Source organism: Delphinus delphis, chromosome 3 (genome assembly GCF_949987515.2).
Source record: "Delphinus delphis chromosome 3, mDelDel1.2, whole genome shotgun sequence".
Lineage (NCBI taxonomy): Eukaryota > Metazoa > Chordata > Mammalia > Artiodactyla > Delphinidae > Delphinus > Delphinus delphis.
The window spans coordinates 102,499,484-102,521,737 of record NC_082685.1 but is presented as its reverse complement, the minus strand read 5'-3'; the positions used below and the strand labels follow the sequence as shown (position 1 = coordinate 102,521,737).

The 22,254-nt window shown below is 37.7% G+C and overlaps 1 protein-coding gene across 4 annotated transcripts in view; it reads right to left on the bottom strand.

Moving 5' to 3' along the window:
- MEF2C (myocyte enhancer factor 2C) overlaps window positions 1–22,254 on the bottom strand; it is a 148,789-nt gene that overhangs the window by 57,359 nt on the left and 69,176 nt on the right. For all 4 annotated transcript variants that reach the window (XM_060009174.1, XM_060009173.1, XM_060009171.1 and 1 more), the window contains one exon: window positions 19,469–19,672. In XM_060009174.1, coding sequence (XP_059865157.1) covers window positions 19,469–19,672 — 204 coding nt within the window. The remainder of the gene's footprint in view (window positions 1–19,468; window positions 19,673–22,254) is intronic.

The window sequence follows — 22,254 nt, the reverse complement described above, 5'->3', positions numbered from 1 at the left end:
GTAGCTACTTGCTTTTGTAGCCAGGATGGCTTTAATAACTTCAGGCATTATCACTGGAAATATACTGCAGCCTGATTTTTAAGTTTGGTATTTCAACTTATGAATTCTCAGTGATTTTGTTAGTTCAGTGGTGAACTAAGATTTTTCATTTGTGCAGTAATTTCTTCCATATTATTCATTAGGTGATTATAAAAACAACATTTCCTCTTCTATGGCGCAAAGAGGAAATTAAACCAGTCTTCCCGCACTATCAAAATATTAATTTTCGCCTTAACTGAATCTGGTCCTCAGTAATAACACCTACCATTTATTGAGCACATACTGTGTGCCAGGGACTGAGCCTGTAGCTTGGCATGGATCTTTTTTTAATCCTCACAGCCACTCCTCCACTATGACTGTCATTCTACAGATGAAGAAAAAGAAGGGCGAAGTGGTTCAAGAACTGGCTGAAGTCCACCAAGCTAGTTAGTGGTAGAAGCAACTTAACCAACTCATGTCCAAGCTCCAGAATTAGCTCTCTTAGCTATCTCACTATTCCGCCTCTGCAAATTCGCCCCATTATAAAGACTGCCTAAATTATGCCTATGTGTTCTTTGAACACTTACTCTCAGGTGAAATTGGTTAATGTTTGACAAATCTTATTTTTCCCTAAAGGGATACATTTGTAAGCGAATTCATTTTCTGATGAATGAGCTTATCTAAAACGTTTTCCCTGTTGTGCTATTGGAATATCCACTGCAGAGAGGGGAAGGCCCCTTCAATAATATTTTGGATGCAGCTACCTAATGAAAATGAAGGGGAGATTGTTGAAAACCTAAGGAAAGAAAGGTGACTTAATTTTTTCAACCCCTATATTTTTAAGATGAAGAAGGAAGTCCTTTGCAATAACGTTTTGGCTGTATCTACCTGGGTGAAGTGTAGGTTTGCTGCAATTATTAAAACAATACTTTGCAAGAAAAAGTTTCTGTTCCTAAGGAAAAAAGGTTGCTTTATATTTTTTGGTGCGTATATTCTTCAGATTCACGCTCTAACTGCTCAGCCCTTCCCTTCAATTTGCTTGAGTAGATAAGTGATGCAAGGCTGGTAACTATGAGATGACATTGTTGCAGGGTTGAAGGGGGGTAGGTTGGGGAAAAGAGAAGAAATGCATGTTTTTATGGAGAAACTATTGTTTCTCTCTGGGCAAAGCTACAGGATCAAGGAGAGATCTTGTATGCATTATAAAAATTCTTCTTTTAAAACATCGGTACATAAGCTCTTTCCTTTCCTTTGTTTTCAAAATGATACTGATAACCCTGTTACTTTACAGGCCGGATGGGAGGAAAAGTAAAAGGAACGACTGTAAGAGTTCCCAATTTTTTCCAGCAGTTACAGGAAGACAGAGCAAGAAGTAAGATCTCCTTAAGTGAAAATTTCCCAGTCCCAAGGAAAAGGGGAAAACTGCAGGAGAATTTCAAGAACCACAAGACTTGGGTTTTGCATCTTGTCAGAAAATCCTCACTGTTAGTAAAAGCCTGGGGAAGGGCTGGCACGGACCTGACTCAGCAGAGAAATGCCACCCACAGTCACCCACTCTGCTTCCGCAGTGGCTTAGCTGCCCTGTTTTCTCTGGAGGATTCCCCGGCCAGGCCAACACACACAAGTCTCTCAGATGGGAAACCGGACTTTTTGAAAATTGAAATTAAACAAAGTTGCATAACATTTAAAAGAAGTTTACAATTATGATACGTGGCTTTTTACACAGGCTTAAAGTCAATTTTCTGTTGAATAAATAATATTAACCACATATTAACCACCTAATGGTTTAAAAATGCCTCAAACAGCCATCACCATCATTCTGAATAGAATCCCACTTCTTTTTAAAGTCCACTGTTAAAAGATGAGGGGAAACAGTATCATTAAAAGAGGAAGCAAAACACAGTCCAAAATCTGTTTCCATAAGATAATGCACATAATTGACTAATGGTCAGAGGAATCCAATCTATACCGAGATGAGGTATGAAGTCAAAGCAGATGTCTGGGAGAAGTTAGGAAGCCCCCCTACCCCAAATGATTACATTACTCCATTGCTGAAGCTAAAGGGACAGATAGAAATCAATGAAAGTTTTGCTGATCTGACATAGGAACTGGTACACAGGAAGATGGAAGTTATATATCTGAGTTCATCTGCTAGAAAACATGCATTGCACGTGTGTGTGTGTGTGAGTGTGTGTGTGTGTGTGTGTGTGTATGCACTATACCATGAAGCTAAGAATTTTGAAAAGATCTTCAGAATTATTTCTGGGTAGAGGTATTTCTGCATAGCTGTTTTAATCTTTTTCCCCTAGAAGGAAATATTTCACTTTCATAATTTAAATTCCACAATAGTTAGGTTGTTTTATTTTAGGATGTTTGCAAACTGAATGACGGTGTCTAATGGAAAACAAATTTCTTTCCCTAATCATAATGTAACAAATAGTTTGCTATCAAATAATTTACTATATTTTTCTCTGATATAAATAAAATATCTCATGTTTGTAGGAACTCAATCATGGAAAGCACTAGAATGTTTCCTCATTTCTTCGAATGTTGATCAGCATGTGCTCTGGCCTCAGTAACCAGATATCAGGGGCAGAGTTCAGAACTATAAATTTGTTGCACCTCCTATAGGTAATATTAGGGCTCTGATGGTTGTCTTTCCTCACATCACAATTCATCTCTGCTAGGTCTTCAGAGTGCAAAATAGGTGTGGTTCAGAGGAGAGTGTCAAACAAACATCAGAAACAATATCCTTTCCCCAGTAGCAATATACATTGTGGGTATGTGACTGGAATATTTAAAACACCTGTTCACTTGGAACTAAGCCAAATGTGTAATGCTTTAGAGTGCTTGGCTCACTTCCAAGAGCATGTATTGTTGCTGCCATCAAAATACTGAGGGAGTCAGGGCAAAGATACAAGCTAGAAATGATGTAAGAGAGAGATATTTTATTGCTAACAGTATCATCATAATAAACACTGTTGGCTGGCTAGTATTTTAATGAAATCAATTATTTGTTTTTGCATCAGAAAAGAAACTAGTAGTGTAGGGCCCTCTTGTCTTAGCTTTGCTAATTCATCGCCTTAAAACCTCAATCAAGCTCACCCCCTCATGCCCTCTCACCCCCCAACCCCCCTTCTCTCTTTTCACTCTGTTCTTCCCTGGATACATAGTAGTTCAAAAGGAACACCAGGGAATAAATTCTATCCTAACTCTATTTACCAGAGTTCACCAACGGAACTTGGGCAAGCCCCTCTATCTGACAGGGTTCCACCTATTTCTTTCAATTGTTTTGGCTTTAGTTAATAGAGTTACTTGTGACTCCTAGCTTTTCCCGTTCTCTTCCTTTTCCCTAGTTTTAAAATCTGTATAGTGAAGATCTTATCTCTGAAGAATTTCATGACTTTATTACACAAGTATTATATGTAACAATTTACAAAGTGTGACATTTTGTTTGAATGTAATCACAAGATATACTGAAGAGTCAATGTCCAAGGTATGAATGTGTGTGTGTGTGTGTGTGTGTGAGAGAGAGAGAGAGAGAGAGAGAGAGAGAGAGAGAAGGAGAGAAAGAGAGAAAGAGAGAAAGAGAGACAGAGAGAGTAGAAAGTTAGAAAATATTGCCTACATTTACACATGCAGGAGGAAGGAGCAGCAAGAAAGGAAATAACATGTTTATGGGCATGATGCGCCCAACATGTGCTAATGGCTAGGTATGTACCTTATATAAGCTAATTCTTATAAAAAAACCAAAAGCAAGATTTGCTATCCCTGTTTTACTGCTTACGAAGCTAAACTTCAGCAGAGATTAAGAAACTTGCCCAAGAGAATGGAGTTTATGAAAGTGGGAGAAACCCACTTGTCTGACTCTCTAGAACTTGCATCTGTTCCTTCTCCCACACCATGCGCTGTCTTACAGACCATACTGGAAAAGAATATATGAAAAAAGAATGTCTCTATGTGTATAACTGAGTCACTTTGCTGTACAGCAGAGATTGGCACAGCATTGTAAGTCAACTATATTTCAGTAAAAACAACAACAACAAAAAGGCTGGACTTTTAGATTATAGACGTGAAAGTGTAAGGATAGAGTTTTTACATTTGGCAGTATTGTATCCAGAATCCTGACCTGTTTATGTGGTCATTCAAAGTGCACATACTTCATTAGGAAATTCAAAATTTATAGATTTTGATTTCTTCTTCAGTTTAATCTAGAGAAACTTATATAGTTTAAATACACCTGCTGAGGTCTCTATAATTTGCTCCTTTGAGACACTACAGCTGACATATCATCTTCAGTCAGAGAAATCCATGTGCATGTTATCAGTGCAAACTGAAATTACATGCGTATTTCAAAAACAACTTTTTAATATTATAATCATAGATGTTTTTAGGATGACATAAATGGCTTAAATATTTAAGTATAATGAAAAGTTTTAGGCTTTGTAGCATGTACACATACACGTTACTTATAAAAATTAAAATGTTTTGGCACATCTACGTTTTACAATTATATTGCTTCTATCTATTTACATTTTCCAGTAGAATCTTCCTCAAGAATTGGCTGTCATTATGCTATTCTACTGCTTGAGACCATACAGTATCATTCTCATACCTCCCGTATTGCACCTAATTCTGCACCAGACATTTACCTGTGATTTACCTGTTTCCTCCTCTTCCTCATTTCCCTTGCCAGTTTTCTTACTGCTCCTTCTGTACGTGAACCTTCTATTCTTTTTTTTTTTTTTTTTTTTTTTTGCGGTACACGGGCCTCTCACTGCCGCGGCCCCTCCCGTTGCGGAGCACAGGCTCTGGACGCGCAGGCTCATCGGCCATGGCTCACGGGCCCAGCGGCTCCGCGGCATGTGGGATCTTCCCGGACCGGGGCACGAACCCGTGTCCCATGCATCGGCAGGCGGACTCTCAACCACTGCGCTATCAGGGAAGCCCTAACTTTCTATTCTTATCAAACCAATATTTTTCATGCCCTTGCTCCTTTCTTCTTGTGGATCTTTGCATAATTGGTCTTTTGAGAGGTTTGCCCCCATCCTCTTCATCAATTCATAACCACCGTTCTGCACTTGACTTGTTTGTGCCTAAAAGTGACTACCTATCATGGCCATCTTCCCTGACTTTTAAAATATTCTACTTCCTATAGTTATTACTTGATTACAAGGTATCATCATCATAAACCTTACTATGTGCCAGACCCTGTTCCAAGCATTTAAAAAATGTTCATTTAATTGTCATAATAACTATGTACTAGGTACTATTATTAAACCCCATTTACACATGGGGAAATTAAGACGAAGAGTGCCTAAGTGACTTGCCCAGGGATATACAACCAGTAAGCAGTGGAGAGGGATAAGAACTTAGGCAGTTTAGCTCCAGTTTGCGAACTGATTGATGCTCCCAAACACTACGTTATATGCTGCCCCCCGCCCCAATATCTCATAATGCCTGTTATGTTGTTTTGTCTGGTTGATTCACATGTGTATTTTCTACCTTAGCTAGACTGTAAGTTTTGTGAGGTCACAGATCATGTCTTCCAAACACATCTCTCCTAGCATCACTATAAAGTTCTGTACATCCTAGCAGTTTAACAATTATTGCTAGAATAAAAACATCTACAGATAAAAGTGGAAGTAAACTTCTAAAATATACATATTGGAAGCCCACTTTTAAAGTTGGAGGTAAAAATGGAATTAAAACCTTGCATGCTTTGATAATTCACAAAATAAATCTAATGTCATTGGTTATCACTAATGAAATAGCCATATTAATTTCTTTGCTATTGTATTTAATAGTTTTCAACTGTCATTATAAGCATTTGATGCATAGAATAAACACACCTTCTCATGTTTAAACCATCCTGCTTGTGTTATTTTGGCTTCTATTACAGATAAATAATACTGTAGACATTGCAAATCCTCAATGATTAGGAGGTAGTCAAATCAATATTGGTTACAAAATATATAAAGAATGGATGCAAATTTTATAGCAAAGAAATAATTATTAATTTATATCTGCTCACTGTAACAAAAATTTGTCAGCTTTTTCTGAAGTTTAACAATGCTTGAGCCAAGACGGATAAATTATATATGAAAATATGTAAGGTAAAAGTGCTAATAAAACAATTATATTATTTAATGTTTACGAATGTTATACAATCTGTTCTATGTAGTAATTAATGCACTGTTCTCTCCATATGATAGTCTAGCATGGTTATTCTAGCTTGTATCACTGTTATCTAGTAATGTTAAAATGATTTTTTAGCAATTAAAATAGCAATATTTTCCATATTACAAAGGCTTTGCTAAAAAATCAGAAGTGAATATATTATCAAAGGTAATTATTTCCAAAACTGAATTTATCCTGCATAGCACAAATGACTCAACAATGAAAATTTTGTTTAAAAAGTGTGCATATAAAAGGCTTTGTCTCTGGAATGTAGCTCTAAGTGGCTCACTATCTAGGTTGAAAATGGCTATGCAGGGTTGTATGTCCTATTTTTCCATGCCTGCAGTAAAGATACAATATGGGAATTCAGCTTGGTAATTACTAATACACCACACAGACACAATTACACCCTGTATGCGGCATGAAGGAATCACTTGTGGTCTGCATCCATTACAAAGAGCAGTAGGGGGCCACCATGCAAGATGACAAAATGCTTTACAAGACGGAAGGAGACCAAAAGAGTCGATGTACACAGATACAAGGACCTTGATTCTTCTAGCAATGATTTAAGTCTCTTTCCATCAATTATCGTCCTTTGTCTCAAGAGTCTTATCACCAGCAGCATTACAGGAACTGAACATAACAATGCTCAGACCCGTATAACCCCATGAACTGTGCTGACATTTCCACACCCTGTTGCTATGTTTGACCTGGTTATTCAGATTACTGAAGCAAAACAAAATGGAAAAAAAAAAAAGCGTTACCATTGCAAAACTGCCTTATGTATTTTTTTTGTTATGGCTTACTCAGAATTCCATTTCTCTAAACTGACAGCCATCCTACTCTCAAAATGTTCTTTTTCAAAGTAGTTTCTACTCCATTTAAAAAATTAAAAGTGAAAATCTGCTTGGATGAAAACTATAGTTGTAAGAAAGAGACTAAGTGTTGGTATATCAAGGGGATATATACTTAACAAGAGAATTTTACATCTAGGGGAGCTAAACTAAAATAAGTCAGCTGCTCTCTTTAGCTACAATGAGTCACAGGATAATTTTCTTTCTGTGAAACTCTAAAGTTTCAAGTTTAATTGCAAGCAGTAAGCGGTTTTTTTTATAACAGTTGCCTCCTAATTATTACACTATGTACATTATTTTACAATACTTTCATTTAAAATGCTCTTTTAAAATACATGTTATAAATATGAATTTTTAAGACCTTAGGAAAGTTAGTTAGTTATGGCAGTTTGTCAGGTTCTGTGAAACAAAGCCTTGCCTTTCAGAAAATGTTTACAACCTATGAGAAAGAAAAAAATGTGTCCTGGGGCTAAAATGTTTATTGGCACCTAGAAGTCTGAAGGGAGAGTCAGGCCTGTGGTTTTTGGAGGGCACTTTATCATCGCCCGCATTCTCAAAGGTTTCTCTGAATGAATAGAACTGGATTACTCAGCCTTCTATTCCACGCCTATTCCTCTCCATTTTCCTTGGCTCGAAAGAGAGCCAGGCTATTTTTAGTTAGGCAGTTTTCTATTTTTAGACAACTACCAGTTAGAAGACATTTGTTAGGAAAAAATTTTAACACACACACACAAAGGGAGGAGGGAAAGAAGCTTCCCTTCACATATTGTAAAGCAGCCTTCAACCTGTAACTCCAGGCATTTCAGCTGCTTTCAATCTTGGAAAAATAAAGAAAAATTCAGAGTTCAGGGTTTTAAAAATAAACCTTCCCTCTGGCAAACAGACCAAAATACAACAAGCTGTTACTATGTGAAACAGTGACTGCAAAAACAAAGAACATTCTCCAATGATTAAACTGCGAGAAGAGTTGTAGAACTATTAGGTTATAAGAATGTTACACAGGCATGTAACAATTTCCCAGCCTCTCAGCCAGATGTAGCATGTTTTAGAATTTAAGGAAGAGGGGTGGGGGGAACCTCATCTGTAAAGTTCAGAGGAGGATGTCCAATGTAACTTTAAGGTTTCCTTTCTCAACACCAGAGACCCTTTAATCAAACTTAAAGGTAATAATATATTGACCGCATTTTTCAAACATTTGTATTCTATAGAATTTCCCTAAAAATTGTAACCACGTTTACAGAGAAACCATATATTAAAAAGTCCAATACCAATGGGAAACAAAATTAAAGGCTGCTACAAATATTGGACTGGCCAAAAAGTTTGTTTGGGTTTTTCCATAAGATCTTACAGAAAAACCCAAATGAACTTTTTGGCCAGCCCAACACACATACACATAGATATGTGTGTGTGTACACAGGCATTTATATATCTCTATATCATTACCTTTATTAGTCTCACTTTTACTTTAAATGGGAATAAATGTCTTGAAGATTGGCTTAGCCTATCAACCTACTCTGCTTATCAAAGTTGTGCTTTCATCTGTAATCCAGCAAGAGGTGGATGCTGTCAGGTGCTCACAGTTGTAATTACTTTCATTTCCTTCAGTTATCCTACTGTACTCTCAGTCTTATCGTGGTTCAGACTGTTGGGATAGGAGAGTCACGGTGCATCACCAGTAACTAGCACAATGTTTGGCACACGGCCTTCACGTTCATCAATATCTGCTGAATGAGAGAACAAATACTGTGCACGTTGTGTCCACAATGTGGTATCGGCCCTGGAGGGCAGTGGCGTATCATAATCAGTGCCGCATTTCTTTTCTTTTTGCGCGGTACCCGGGCCTCTCACTGTTGTGGCCTCTCCCGTTGCGGAGCACAGGCTCCTAATGCGCAGGCTTAGCGGCCATGGCTCAGGGGCCCAGCTGCTCTGCAGCATGTGGGATCTTCCCAGGCTGGGGCACGAACCCATGTCCTCTGCATTGGCAGGTGGACTCTCAACCACTGCGCCACCAGGGAAGCCCCAGTGCCGCATTTCTTAATGCACTCAGCACAATGCCTTGCACATAGGGGACATTTCACAAATGCTTGTTGAAGAAAATTAATTCATTGGCCTTTATTCGATCTTCTTAATTTATATAAATGCTATAGTTACTTAAGAATGCAATATTTATTAAATGATATACCTATTAATATAAAATTAATATACCTATTAATTTGCTTCTTCTTTGTCCTTTGGTAAAACAGTTTTAATTACCTGAACTTTTCCCTTGATGTTGAAAATAAAAACACCTTATCTAACTTAACAGTTGACAATGGGCTCTGACATCTTTTATAGCCTGTAATCATCACCACAGCCCTGTGAGGAAGGATGGGTCAGGGTCGACAATACTCAGAGGAGGAATCTGAAGCCCGAGAAGGTTAAATAACTCGCCCCACGTTAGAGAACTAATGTGTGGTGCCACAACTGGAACTTAATTTCTTTCCAAATTTGTGGGAATTTTAAAGTTCCATTTCCCAAATGTAAGATTTAAACTCTCATGATGATGCATCAACAAACATTCTTTAGGGAATCACTCTGCAGCTTTCTTTTTCCCCATGTGAAATTAATTCAGAACCACCACACTGAAGGAGAACCCAATCACGGAAGCCCAGTTGAAGATAAAATTCCTCGCATGCGTAATTAGGAAACATTAGAAGAACCTGTGCACGCCTGCGCGTTCCCTTCCTGGTGGAAAAATTTAGAGTTGATCTGTCTTGCTTCTGCTCCCCTGTGTCTCTTTCCTGTCCCTTCCTCCATTTTCTCTTCTTCCTCGGGTTAACTTCAGCTTCAGTGTTCCCTCCATCCTCTCATCTCACTCCACAGAACCCCATTTACTTTAACAAATATTCTGTTCCTGGGAGTAAACGCTGAGTGACCCAGCTTTCCTAATTAGTTCTCTCTGCCCTGGCACAGACCTTGACACCCAGTGGGGACACAACCAATGCCTGCCGTGGAAATGAAAGATGGAATGGCTGGATGCAGCCTCTCCAGTTTACGGGTCCTTTATTAGGCTGTATCCATCAACCATCATGCTAGTTACCTCATGAATAAGAACGCTAGATTTGCCAGTTTCACCCCTACATCAGGGCTGCTCAGTAGAAGATTTCCGGGGGGGATGAACATTTCTGTACCTATCCTGATCGATACGGGAGGCACTAGTCACATGTGGCAATGGAGCACTTGAAATGTGGCCAGTGAGACTGAAGAACTAAACTTTTTATTTAATTTCAATTAATTAAAATGTAAATAGGCACATGCAGCTAGTGGGTACCTTAATGATTAGTGCAGATCTGTTGCATTTCATCTGAAACCTGGTTATATTATCCAAAGAGAATTCACATGATAGAAATGACTGAATATGTAATTGTCAGCCATAAGCACTAAATATACTACTTATTCACAAATGTGTACAAGTAACCTTGAAAACGGTTTGGTTACTTTTCAAACCAAAAGTTTACTTTTCAAACCAAAAGTTTAGAGAACAGAGAGTGGGGTTGGGTTTAGATTTGCAGCTCATTCTCAGGGTAACTCTGATCTTAGTTTTTCTCCCCTAAATGGTTTTCTTGAGGTCATAGTGATGGCATTTATGACTAAGGAGTAATCTGCATGGTATTTCAAAAAATAAAGTTTTTAATTCAGAATTTCTTGAATAAGAGTTACTGTTCGTAATTCATACATAAGGTTTTTTGTAATAATGTTTTATCATTTGTGAGGGAAAAAACCAAATACCCATCGTAGGGTTTACTGTTTACAGCATTTCTTATCCTAAAACAGTAGCTCTAAACAGTTACTGAGATTATTTACTAAAACATAAAGATAAGAGATTTAATTGATATGAAGAGGCTTTCAGAATCTAATTAACCTCCCAGCTAGTCATTAACTCTATGACCTTTAGAAATAATTGACAGGGAATTTTTTTTTCCTTATTCAAAACTTCCATCAGGTGGCTAAACTTCAGGGTAACACAGAATACACTAAATGCCGCTGAGACATGACTGGATAACATCCCAAACAGCTATTAGTAAAATGAGATATATTTCCAATAAGATAATCTATCCACCCAATCTGTTGTATGCATATGCAGCGTTTGTCTAATTACAGTCCTTTTAATGATCGAGTCTGGAGTCTTTTCCCAGAATGTCCTATGAATTATTTTGCTCACGAGGATAATGAGGAAAGCATAGCTGCCACTACTCCCTGTACCCACAGCACACACCCCCAACCATTCATGTCACACTTGCCTGCCGAGTCTGGTCTGGAACTCAGAAGCTCCCTCAACACATGCTCTAGGGAGCCACTACCAGCTGATGGGCACTCACAGGGGAGGTGGCCAGGAGAAGCAGTGCTCACCTCACTGTGTGATGACAGGCCTTTTATACTGTAGTACTTCCAAAAATGTTAACACACTTGCTTTCAAGAGTCAGTTTCACCAAATAGCGGTTTTAAAAAATCTTTTTTTTACGGTATGATAAATGTTCAAAAATGTACTTTCAAACTCCATGCTGGAGAAAATAGATATTTGGAAAGGGAAGTCTGGATCCTTGTTACTCAGAGCTTGGTTCACAGATAGCAGCAACAGCATCACCTGGGAGCCTGTCAGAAATACAGACTCTTGGGCCCTGCCCCATGTTCACTGAATTAGAAGCAGCCTTTCAGTTAGATCCCCCAGTGATTCAGACGGGGCCAGAGGCATTTTGTTCGAGACCCTCTGATATCTCTTGTCAGATCCTGGCCAAAGTACTAGCATTGTGTCTCTTTTTCCCAGGAATCCATATAGGTTGGTCTGAAAGTCTTTTACTTTCCACCAGGACTACAAGGAATATTTCTATGTGGTCTCCTGTGCCTATTTGTTCTTTTCTTACACAGCAACAACCTTTATTAATCTCTGGTTCGCTTGAAAGATTCTCACTTTTACTACTATTAGAACCTATCTGACTTCAATGAAGAAAATTTGGTAAATTTTAATATTTCTACCATAATGATCATCAGTAAGTTGTTTATACATATTATATATACACGTAAGTATGTATATATATGTAAATATGCATGTGTGCGTTGTGTGTGTATATATATATATATATATATAATATTTATTAAATGTCTACAATATGCCATACATTGAGTGGCAGTTGGAGTTACAGAGATAAATAAAATATCATCATTTCCTTTAGGGAAGGGAAATAGATTTATAATAATAATTTTAAAAAACGCAGTGAGGCAGTTGAAATAATAAATATCCTTTGATCAAAAACTCATTATCTTCTATTCTGACTCTAGGCAGGGCTCTGAAATTGTTCCTAAAACTTCACTTTTGAATATTTCACAGCCATATATTTAATACCAATCCTGAGGAAGTAAAGATGTTCTTCTCTTTGATATCTTATTTGATATGTTTTAAACCAAACAATGTTACTTTTACCTAGGGGCTATCAAGGGCTAGAATGCAACATTTGGTTCAAATGTGCTGTCCAACACCAAGTTCTACATGCCATGAACTCTGTAAGTTTCATTAAATATTGACGATTATGATCCAGGCTAAATATGTTTCCCCCTTTCACTTTCAGGTACTGACAAAAAAAAAATCATGAGGACTTTGGTCTGCTCCAGTTCAAGGTGGTTCATATAAAATAATAATGATAAAATGGTGATGTTGATAATGATAAAGCAGTTTCACTACTGACAAAAGGCTGTATTTTGAAACCTATTGTCTTTTCTGCTCCTACTATTATTAAACAATTTTCTGTTGACTCTGTGTTAGTATTAAGCCATTAGAGCTGTGCAATGAAAGAGATGAGAGGAAATTCAGTTTTATTGCCTTGTGCATATAACTTAAGTAATCTAACACGCACTTCATTTGTTCAACAGTGATTTTCTTAATAACTGAGATGTGAAGCAGCTTTTCATGTTTACAAAACGTATGCAAATTAAGCAAGAGCATTATTTTTAAAAAGGAATGGATTTTCAAATTTGACATATAAAAAATCCATTGTGATAGAAATGAGAAATATGAATATATTTTTAGACACGTTTCTCCTTTTAGACTTTGGGGAACAAATATAAATACGATTTACAGGGACTAGTAAAAGTCTTTTAAAGGTATATAAACAAAAATGAGCATTACAATTTAGGAGAAATATACAAAACCTTCTTTTTTTTTTGACAAAAATCACTTCTTTCTCGTTTTCCTTAGAAGCCTCAACACTGAAGGTTTAAATCTTTACAGAATATACTAATCCTTTCTTCATTTTTCAATACTATCTATTGAAAAGCAATTATATACTTGGTTTAACAGAGGACAGGGCAGAGTTACTGAGCTACTCGCAGTAAGAACTATTTTAATTATAATTTATAGTAACCTAAGAAGAATTTTTAATGTAGCTCAAGAAAATTATTTTTCTAAGTTCCTGAAAAAACTGCTTTTCTAAAGAAATTAATTACTAATTATAAAGTTAAATTACTGGCCCACGTTGCTTCAAGTAAGTTTAAAACAGTAACAAGAAAGACCTAACCATCTTCCCCTTCACAAGCTTCACATCTAAAAAAAAAAACAGCACACATTACCTAGCTTACGTGGCTCGTGCTCCCTGTCAGCCTGGACAACTCGAAAGTGCTTTCAGACCAGATAGTGAGTTTACCGATCGACTGCGTGGTTATTGGTGTGAGGGGTAAAATGTGCTTTTAGTTTTATGAGGAGTGTTTAGTTCCAAACTGGTGTCTCTCGAACATTTATGTTCTGGATTCTAAAATCTCAAGGCTACACAGTTCTTCACTTCTGAAATGCACTGCTCAAATTTCATATTGAAGGATTAATCCTGGTGTTGATTTGAAAACACCGTTAGTTTCAATGCCTCCCTTTTCATCTTTCAGTCTAGACCAGTGCTGTCTCACAGAACTTTCCGGATATCAATGCATTCTACATCTCCCCTTGTCCCACTTGACAGTCACTAGCCGCCTGTGGCTAGTGGCTACTGTATTGGATGGCACAGGTCTAGATTACTGTAGTTTTTGATTGTGCTTTGATAAAATTTTAATAAACTGTTTCACTGGAGCTATACAAATATTTTTCATACTTTAAATGAATAACATTATGCTGTATGATAATCATGTGGCTGTATCCTATTATAACTGTCTTCCCCTGTTTATTTTTTTCTACAAATATATTCTGATGGCCTAACATTCTCTAGACCTCACATTAAAGCCCAGGAGATGTGATAGTAAACAAAATGTGCACAGTCCCCGCCCTCCAGGAGTTTAAAACCTAGTGTGGAACAAGCAATTGAATAACAGCTTCCACAGTGCCTTGATAGGGAAAATAGAACATATTATAACTATAATACAGGAAAAGCACCTAACACAAGTTATGAGGCATCTCCAGGACACTTCCAAAAGTATAAATTGGGACCTGACTTGAATGAAGGATAAATAAAAGCCAAGTAAAGGCCTAGTAAGGAATGTTGAAGACAAAACAAACAAAGTTTGGAGAAGTTGAAGGATATAAACATCACTAGGTGGCTTGAGTATAGGATGGGAACTGGGGGGGTTTGGTTGGAGGGAAATAGCAAAAGGTGAGGCTAGAGAGGAAGAGAAATACAGGGGCCAGATCATGCATGGCCTTGTGAGCAATCTTAAGGACCAAGAGTCCTTGTTTATGTTCATATCTCCAGGCATTCCATGGCACATAGCCTATGGCAGGAATTCAGCCAATCTTTGTTCAGTGAACACATGAAAGAATGAAAATTCAACAAATGACCAAACAAATAAGTGAATGTGCTTTTTCTTTTAAGAAAAGCAGCTATGTAATATGCATCTATAAAGTATGCATAAAAATAATGTCATATATCTATATTTTTATATAAGTATAAAACTGGAACCAATTTAATTGGGTTAGATACAATGAAAGCTCAAGTAAAAGAGACATATTTTTATATTTTACATCTACTTACGAATTTTGTAATACAGAGTTTGTAAAGAAGTCCAATTCCACTATTTACTGCATTTGCTTTTCTACAAAAATTGTTCTTAATTTTCACCAACTATGTAAAGGTAGTTAATTTATTGATAACCTCCAGTAGCACTGTGGAACACTGAAGTTTATAAGCTATTTTTAGGCCTTTTCAGACCCAATTCAGGCCTTAAGTATTACTGTGCAAGGAGACATTTTGCTGGAACAACTGTTCTTAGAAGTCTTTAAATCTAAACAGGAATCAGGTAACAGAAAATAAAGTTTCACGTAAATATCATCTCTCATTCTCCCCTTACTTTCTTCCCCGCCCCTGCTCTTCTCTCCCTCTCCCTCTCTCTCTCTCTCTCTCTCTCTCTCTCACACACACACACACACACACACACACATACACACACACTGTCTTCTTGCCCATCCTTGCATCTGAAAAAAAAAAAAAAGCCAATAATCTTCTACTGAGAGAGCTGTGGATCAAAGGTTCCTTCTATAAGTGTTACATCCATTTTTTGATTTGCCAGGGAGCAGCATGGGGCATTGTGTTTTATTCCACGTCCACACTTAGTCTCTTAGCCATTGGCCCAGACTAGATGAGTAGCTCAATAGAATCACTGAGTCACTGAGTGGTGAGAGGCTCCCTCCTGGCAGGGTGCTAAGTGATGCTCCCATATGGGTTTTGCAGTTAGAAAACATGTGCTGGATATGGAGGTGACCTGTCTGGGACTTCTGTCACTCCAAGGGTCACCTGGAATGATCTGGTGATCAACGACCTGTTTGAAAGTTTTATTAAATTGTTTAGCCTAAGCCTTCCTTTCAGTAGCTTGTACTACATTAAAGAGATTATTGCTCCTTTGCCCTCCAATCGTTTCCAAGCTGATTTTTATATATTTTTTATATCCTTAACACAAATGCCTGTCTCCTGGTTCAGAATTCCATGACCAGTGCTGAGCATAAGCTGGTGCCTGCTAAATCATCGCTGAGTGAAGGAATGGCCTTACGGGCTTACGGCATGTTCCGTGGGATCTGCGATCTTCAGGTCATCCTGAAGGGCTCAACCCCACATCGCCTTCCAGAATAGAGCTCAGCATCAACTGTGAGAGCAGGAAGGCAGCTAAGAGAACCAGGAGTGGAGCTAGACAGGTGGAAGAGATGAAGGGGGCAGTTCCTTAATACCATCAGAGCCTCTACTGAATTTCCACAGCCTCACAAGCTAGCATTTTGGATAAGTATCTAGTATACTTGTCACAGAGTTAAATAAAATGGACTTTCTTCAAAGGAAGTGCTTTTAATACAATAACTGTTTTTTGTTTTTTTTTCTCACCAATGGATTAAAAATTTAACACATTTACAAAATCTAGCATATTTATATATTGTAGCTAAACAGATATTCAAGCTGCATTATAATGTAATAATAATAAAAAAAGATCCCAGTTTGTCTATTAAGTCTTTGTAAGTCTTTGTGCCATTGTAACAGTAGTGCTAATTATCAAGCAAAGATATGATAATTACAAAGAGCTTTTTTGCTAAAAGAAGGAATCTTTTTCAACACCCACGTGCTGCACAATTTCCTATGACCTTGTAACACTACTCTGGTATGGCCCAGAAATTTGTATTTCAGTCTGAATGCTGGGAATCATATTATTTCTCTCTCTGTGCCAATCTTTTTTTCTTGTGAGTAAACTGTTTTCAGAAGGCTAAGGGAGAGGGGTAATGGTCCAAATGGGAAATATACAACTAATGACCCTTCATGAAACATATTATGCTCCTCATTAAACTTACTCAGTTAACTGTATTACATTAAATTAAAATAAATAGGATTTAAAATTTTACCCAGGAGTAGCAAACTACCCTAACTTTCACCTTTGTGTTAGATCCATTCTAAGAATGGATTTCTCAAGTCGCTGATGTATCACAAGTTCTTAGCCTCCAACACAATTATGTCTTAGTCTCCTAGAGGTTTTCAAACTTAGTGTGTATAAGAATTACTTGGGAAACTCGCTAAAAACGCAGCTTCCTACCCAGATCCCCTCTTCTCCACCAAGTATCTCAAGCATACTGATTTTAGTGAAATGCACTTTGGAGAGTACTCTATGTATTTTTATGGTATAAACTTTGTCAAGCTTAGGGGTCCCACTTTACTTCTTTCTCCATCATCTCAGTTATTACTAAAGTGTGGGAAAGCCGAATGGGTGAAGACTGTGTAATTCATGTAGTTGAGCAGGGCAGTCCCACAGCGTGTTAGACTTATATGTTATTTTCATCCAAAGAATCAAACCATCTCTAGTTTTGGTCTAGGAGCCTCAGAATGTCGTTTTGAGAGATTCACAACTTTCATCTACTGATGTTAAGTGCAGGATAATAGTGGCGTTGCTACTTTGCTCTCTTTTTGCTTTTTAAAGAATTACATTGTACAGACTTTCAAATTCACTGCCTTCATTTTTGAGATGAGAAAACTGCTCCCCGCCCCGGGAGAAGTAGCTCATTTGTCACCCAGTAAGACTGTGCAAGGCAAGGGTTAAAGTGCAAGCCCTTTGACTTTCAACCCAATGTTCTTCTCATGACCTTGAAGAAGTCTACCTCAGATACCCATCTGTCCAAGAATATGAAAATCTCTAGAGTATGTGAAGTTTTAAATCTCCTTTAAACCACATAGTATATTCCTGAGCAAAGCCTTCACAATACAATTTTATAGATTTTTAAACTCCTTAGAAAACAAATTTTAAAAGTCAACACATTTTCGACTAGTTTAATATGGTTCTACTGCACTTCCCATCATATTAAGAACTGGAGCAGTTCAAATCTGATGACAAATTCCAATTCAGATTTTTCTGTTACCCTGCAATGGTTGTTGTAATGATTTTGGTAATGAGGCGGAGTTTTGAGTATAGAGTTGTTTTCCGTTCAGAACTTATGTTAAATGTGCGTGAACGTACACAAGCATGCACACGAAAGCACTCATGAGGTTTGACAACTGACAACTGTCTGTTAATATTTATGTCTATGTACTTTCACACTTATACGTGCACATGAATAAAATACTATCTGAAATACATACTAGGTAAGTTTTATAAATGATCTTAAATTTCAAGATCAAGGCAAGCCCACAATTAAAATTATCAGTCAATGAAAAACTCAATGTGTAGTAATGCGAATCTGAAAGTATTTTAAATACACACCACATTAGGTCTACTCATCATCTGCTTTTGTTTCTCTGAAATTATCTGCTTGGCCTTACTAGGCAAAAGCTAAAAAAAATTTAACTGATCAGCTCGATACTTTAAAAAAACTTCCAAATAAAAGCAAAGAAACGAGAATTAATCTTAGACAATTATAACAGGTAAAGAGAAGATGGATATGAGAGGCGGATTAGTTTGATCAGAACTAGATTTTTCTTACACCAGTTTAAACAATTTAAGCAATGGCAAGAATAACTTGTATTCTGGCAGATTGATGCTGAATACACACTTTCGAAGCATTTATTTTCTCTTAATTCTGGGAAAGCGGTCACAATCTAGGAAACCACAAGGAGATAGATAGGTGAGGAAAACAGACAGATGGGGGGCATTATATCTGTATAACGGGGACATATACCTCATTACACCTCTTCCTTTTTGGTTTAGTATTCATTGCTTACAAAGGGTACTATAAGGCAATAACATTTAAATAGGATACACGTGAGAAGCATTTAAAATCGTACAGCAATGTTACTTATGCTAACAAATCAAAAATATTTTTGAGTTTCAACGCCATGCTTATTTATTTTTGGCACAGTGGAACAATGTTTTAAATCTTTGATAAAATACCAAGTAACATTTAGAAATTCATTTCCATCAGATTTCTGATCCCATGTATATTAACAGTGCTATATTAAATGATATAATTTGGGGGAAAAGATTTCTAGGAGAATAATTGTCTTTACTCCTTCAGCATGAATACATTAGGAAGAATGAATTAGAAAGAAGAGACATAAAATGAAAAACAAATGAAAAGTTGGGGTGAGCTCATTTTTAAATATTTTTTTTCTTTGCTGGGAAACTAGCATATACTTAAAAGAAATCATGAGAAGTCATCTAAAATGTGGGCGAGCCAACCCCTGGCCACACTTCCCCGTTCTGGCGGCCTGACACTGCGGTCGTCAATGACGACTCTTGAAGGATGAGGTTAATAATCTGATACAGGCGCCTGATTTCTAGCAAGGACCAGATTCATGTAGTCCCTATTATCATACCGCTCTAACTTGCATTTTGAGAAAGAGAGAGGTTGGAGTAATAGTTGGGGCGATAAACCTGGGTACACCTGTGGGAATATGAACATCTTAGGTAAAGGAAGATGTGCTTGTGTGGGGGGGAAGGGAGGGGGGAGGTCTGAACACCCGTGGCTCTGCCTGTTTGCGGTTCGCCAGGCACGCATGCGCGCTCACCTCCACGATGTCTGAGTTCGTCCGGCTCTCGTGCGGCTCGTTGTACTCGGTGTACTTGAGCAGCACCTTGTCCATGTCCGTGCTGGCGTACTGGAACAGCTTGTTGGTACTGTTGAAGATGATCAGCGCGATCTCACAGTCACACAGCACGCTCAGCTCGTACGCCTTCTTCATCAACCCAAATTTCCTCTTTGTAAATGTCACCTGGAAAAAAGAAAGCAGACACGTTTTTTTAAAGAGGAAAAAAAAAGCAAGCCTTTAAAAATAAAACAGTACTTTTTTCCTTTGTAAAACAACGTGTGTTGTTGTCAGAGCCCTCGGGCACTAACACATTTGGAAAGAAAGCAAATAAATCTAAAACTAATTTCTGCTTAGAATTCGAAAATGTGTGATTTCTAGCTTGCTGCTGAATGTGAAACTGTAAATGCCAGATTTAATGTAGGGCATTTCAATGAAGGTGACCAGAGAACTGTTCATGTTTCTTTGAGCAATTCAAGATTTAAAAGAGTCCATTTCAGCAGGGTTAGCATATTTCTTAATTATAAATTCGGAGCTTATTTTTGGGCCACGTGAAGACTGGACATGACATTATGAACACAGTATTTTAGATCTACGTTCAAAATTTCTCAAAACTGTTTAGTCTCATGCCATTGAACTGAAAACGCTGAAGGGATCTGACTGTACTTTCAGACAGACTTGTATTCTGTTTTCTAGAAATCCAGCAGGGAGTTGGGAAGTGCTTTAGCCATAACTCTGTTAGGGCTTTGGTTTCATTCTTCTGTGTATCTTTCTTCCTCTCCCAAGCCAGAAACTGTATTGCCATCTTTGCCTTTCTCTTCTTTTACTCTAATCTATTACCAAGTCCGACAATTCCTCCCCTCAAAATGTTTCTCAGGTTCACACTTTCTTGTCTATTTCCCAGGCATCTCTATCATTCATGTCTTTATCAGCTTCCTGTCCTAGATGATCTCCCTGTCTGAAACCATTCCCTCCTCGATTCATCCTAATCTTCAAAACCTTACTCTTGTCACTGCCATTTCCTGATGGGCCGGCTACAACAGCTCCCCTCTCTGGCTTCAAATACTTCTACCTGCCAGTGCAAATATGCATTTTACTATCCCCAGTTTCAGTCTTCTCTTGATTAAACTCCAGTCTGCCCACCAAAAACCATGAACATTCTTAAGTATAAGCCTTTATACTTCATGGTCCAGTGTTTCCCAGCAGGTCTTTTGTAGAATATTATTTCTACAAAATACTCCTTAAGACAGAAAGTTCAATGGTCCAATGTGTTTGGGAAATGAGGCACAGCGGTATATTAAAGGCTGAGGAACTTTTTAAACCTTAACCTGCTTCCCAAACTTACTGCTGACAGAACGTTGATTTCTTTGCTTATTTATTTATTTTGAGGGGCACTTACTATCATTCTTCTGAACCAGGTTTTTGAGGCATCTACCCTGGGAAATGCTGACTGACTTTTAAATAGTCACCTTTGAAAATAATAACTGAATTTTTTCCCTCAACTTCAAATCCAACCCATCTTGCAGAGGTCAGCTCAGTTTTATCTACTACCTACTCGGGTGTAACTCCTAAATCTAGAGTCCTGCTCCTTTTCTTTCTCTTTGTCTCCAGCCACCCCATGGATGTCTTCCACTCATGTGTCTATCTAAAAGTCCTAGGAATCTCAAACCCCCAAAGCCCAAACTCACCTTCACCCTCGAATCTGCTCCCCTTCCTGGGTCCCCCATCTCACCATAAACTCAGTCACCCAAACTAGAGACCGCTGAGTGGACTTGGAATGTCCCCTATCCCACACGCCTAAATAAATGTGTTGACAGGAAGTGTGCACTAGCAGACAGAAAAGCTGACTTCCTGGTCTCCTCATTTCCCCACACTTCTGTTAATACTTATTGTTTTACCCATCACCCCTTTATTTTTTCTTATAGTACTTATCATATTTTATAACTTGTATAATTTTGTGTGTGATCATTTGTTTAATGTCTGTCTCCTCCACTACGGTGCACGTTCCACAAGGGCATGTACCATTTTTATTTTGCCCACTGCTGTATCTCCAGTGCCTAGAACAGCAGACATATGGGCACACATTAAAAATCTGTAGTATAAAAAACGAAATAGGGAAAACTATTTTTAGAAATAGCAAAGTGATGTATGTTATATAAAACTGTGATAGCTTTCCCCACCGAATTTTTATTTAGCAACTCATAAACAGAATTTTAAAAAGATAAATCTACGCTTTAATAATGATTATATTCTTTAATCACATCTGCACTGAAGGCAGCATGATAGAAAGGGAAGAACATGGGGTCTGGATTCAGGGGGCCCTAGATTTGAATGCTGATCTGCTAGTTATTAGTCATGAGAAATTCACTTAACTTCTTCAAATTTGATTTTTCTCCGAGTCTGATTTTTCATCTATAAAACGGAGATAACACCTACTTGTGGGGTTGCTGCAAGGATTACATAAAATAACATATGTACAGTATCAAGCTTTGTGTTTAAAGTAGAAGCTCAATAAATCTTAGTTCCCATCCCTTTCTTAGTTGACTTACAGGAAAAGAACTCACAAAATACACCTGTCTTAGTGGCTCAAAGAGTCCTGATCAAGGCTATTTGAGGATCTTACTACAGTCTTCCTGATAGAAAGATAAAGCTGAACTATGGAATTCCCACTGATCATTCTTTGGAAAATACAGCATTTAGGTATTTACCCGCCCACATCGGCTAGTCAATATCTACTCAGATATGTTATTTACGTTGCAACTGGGATA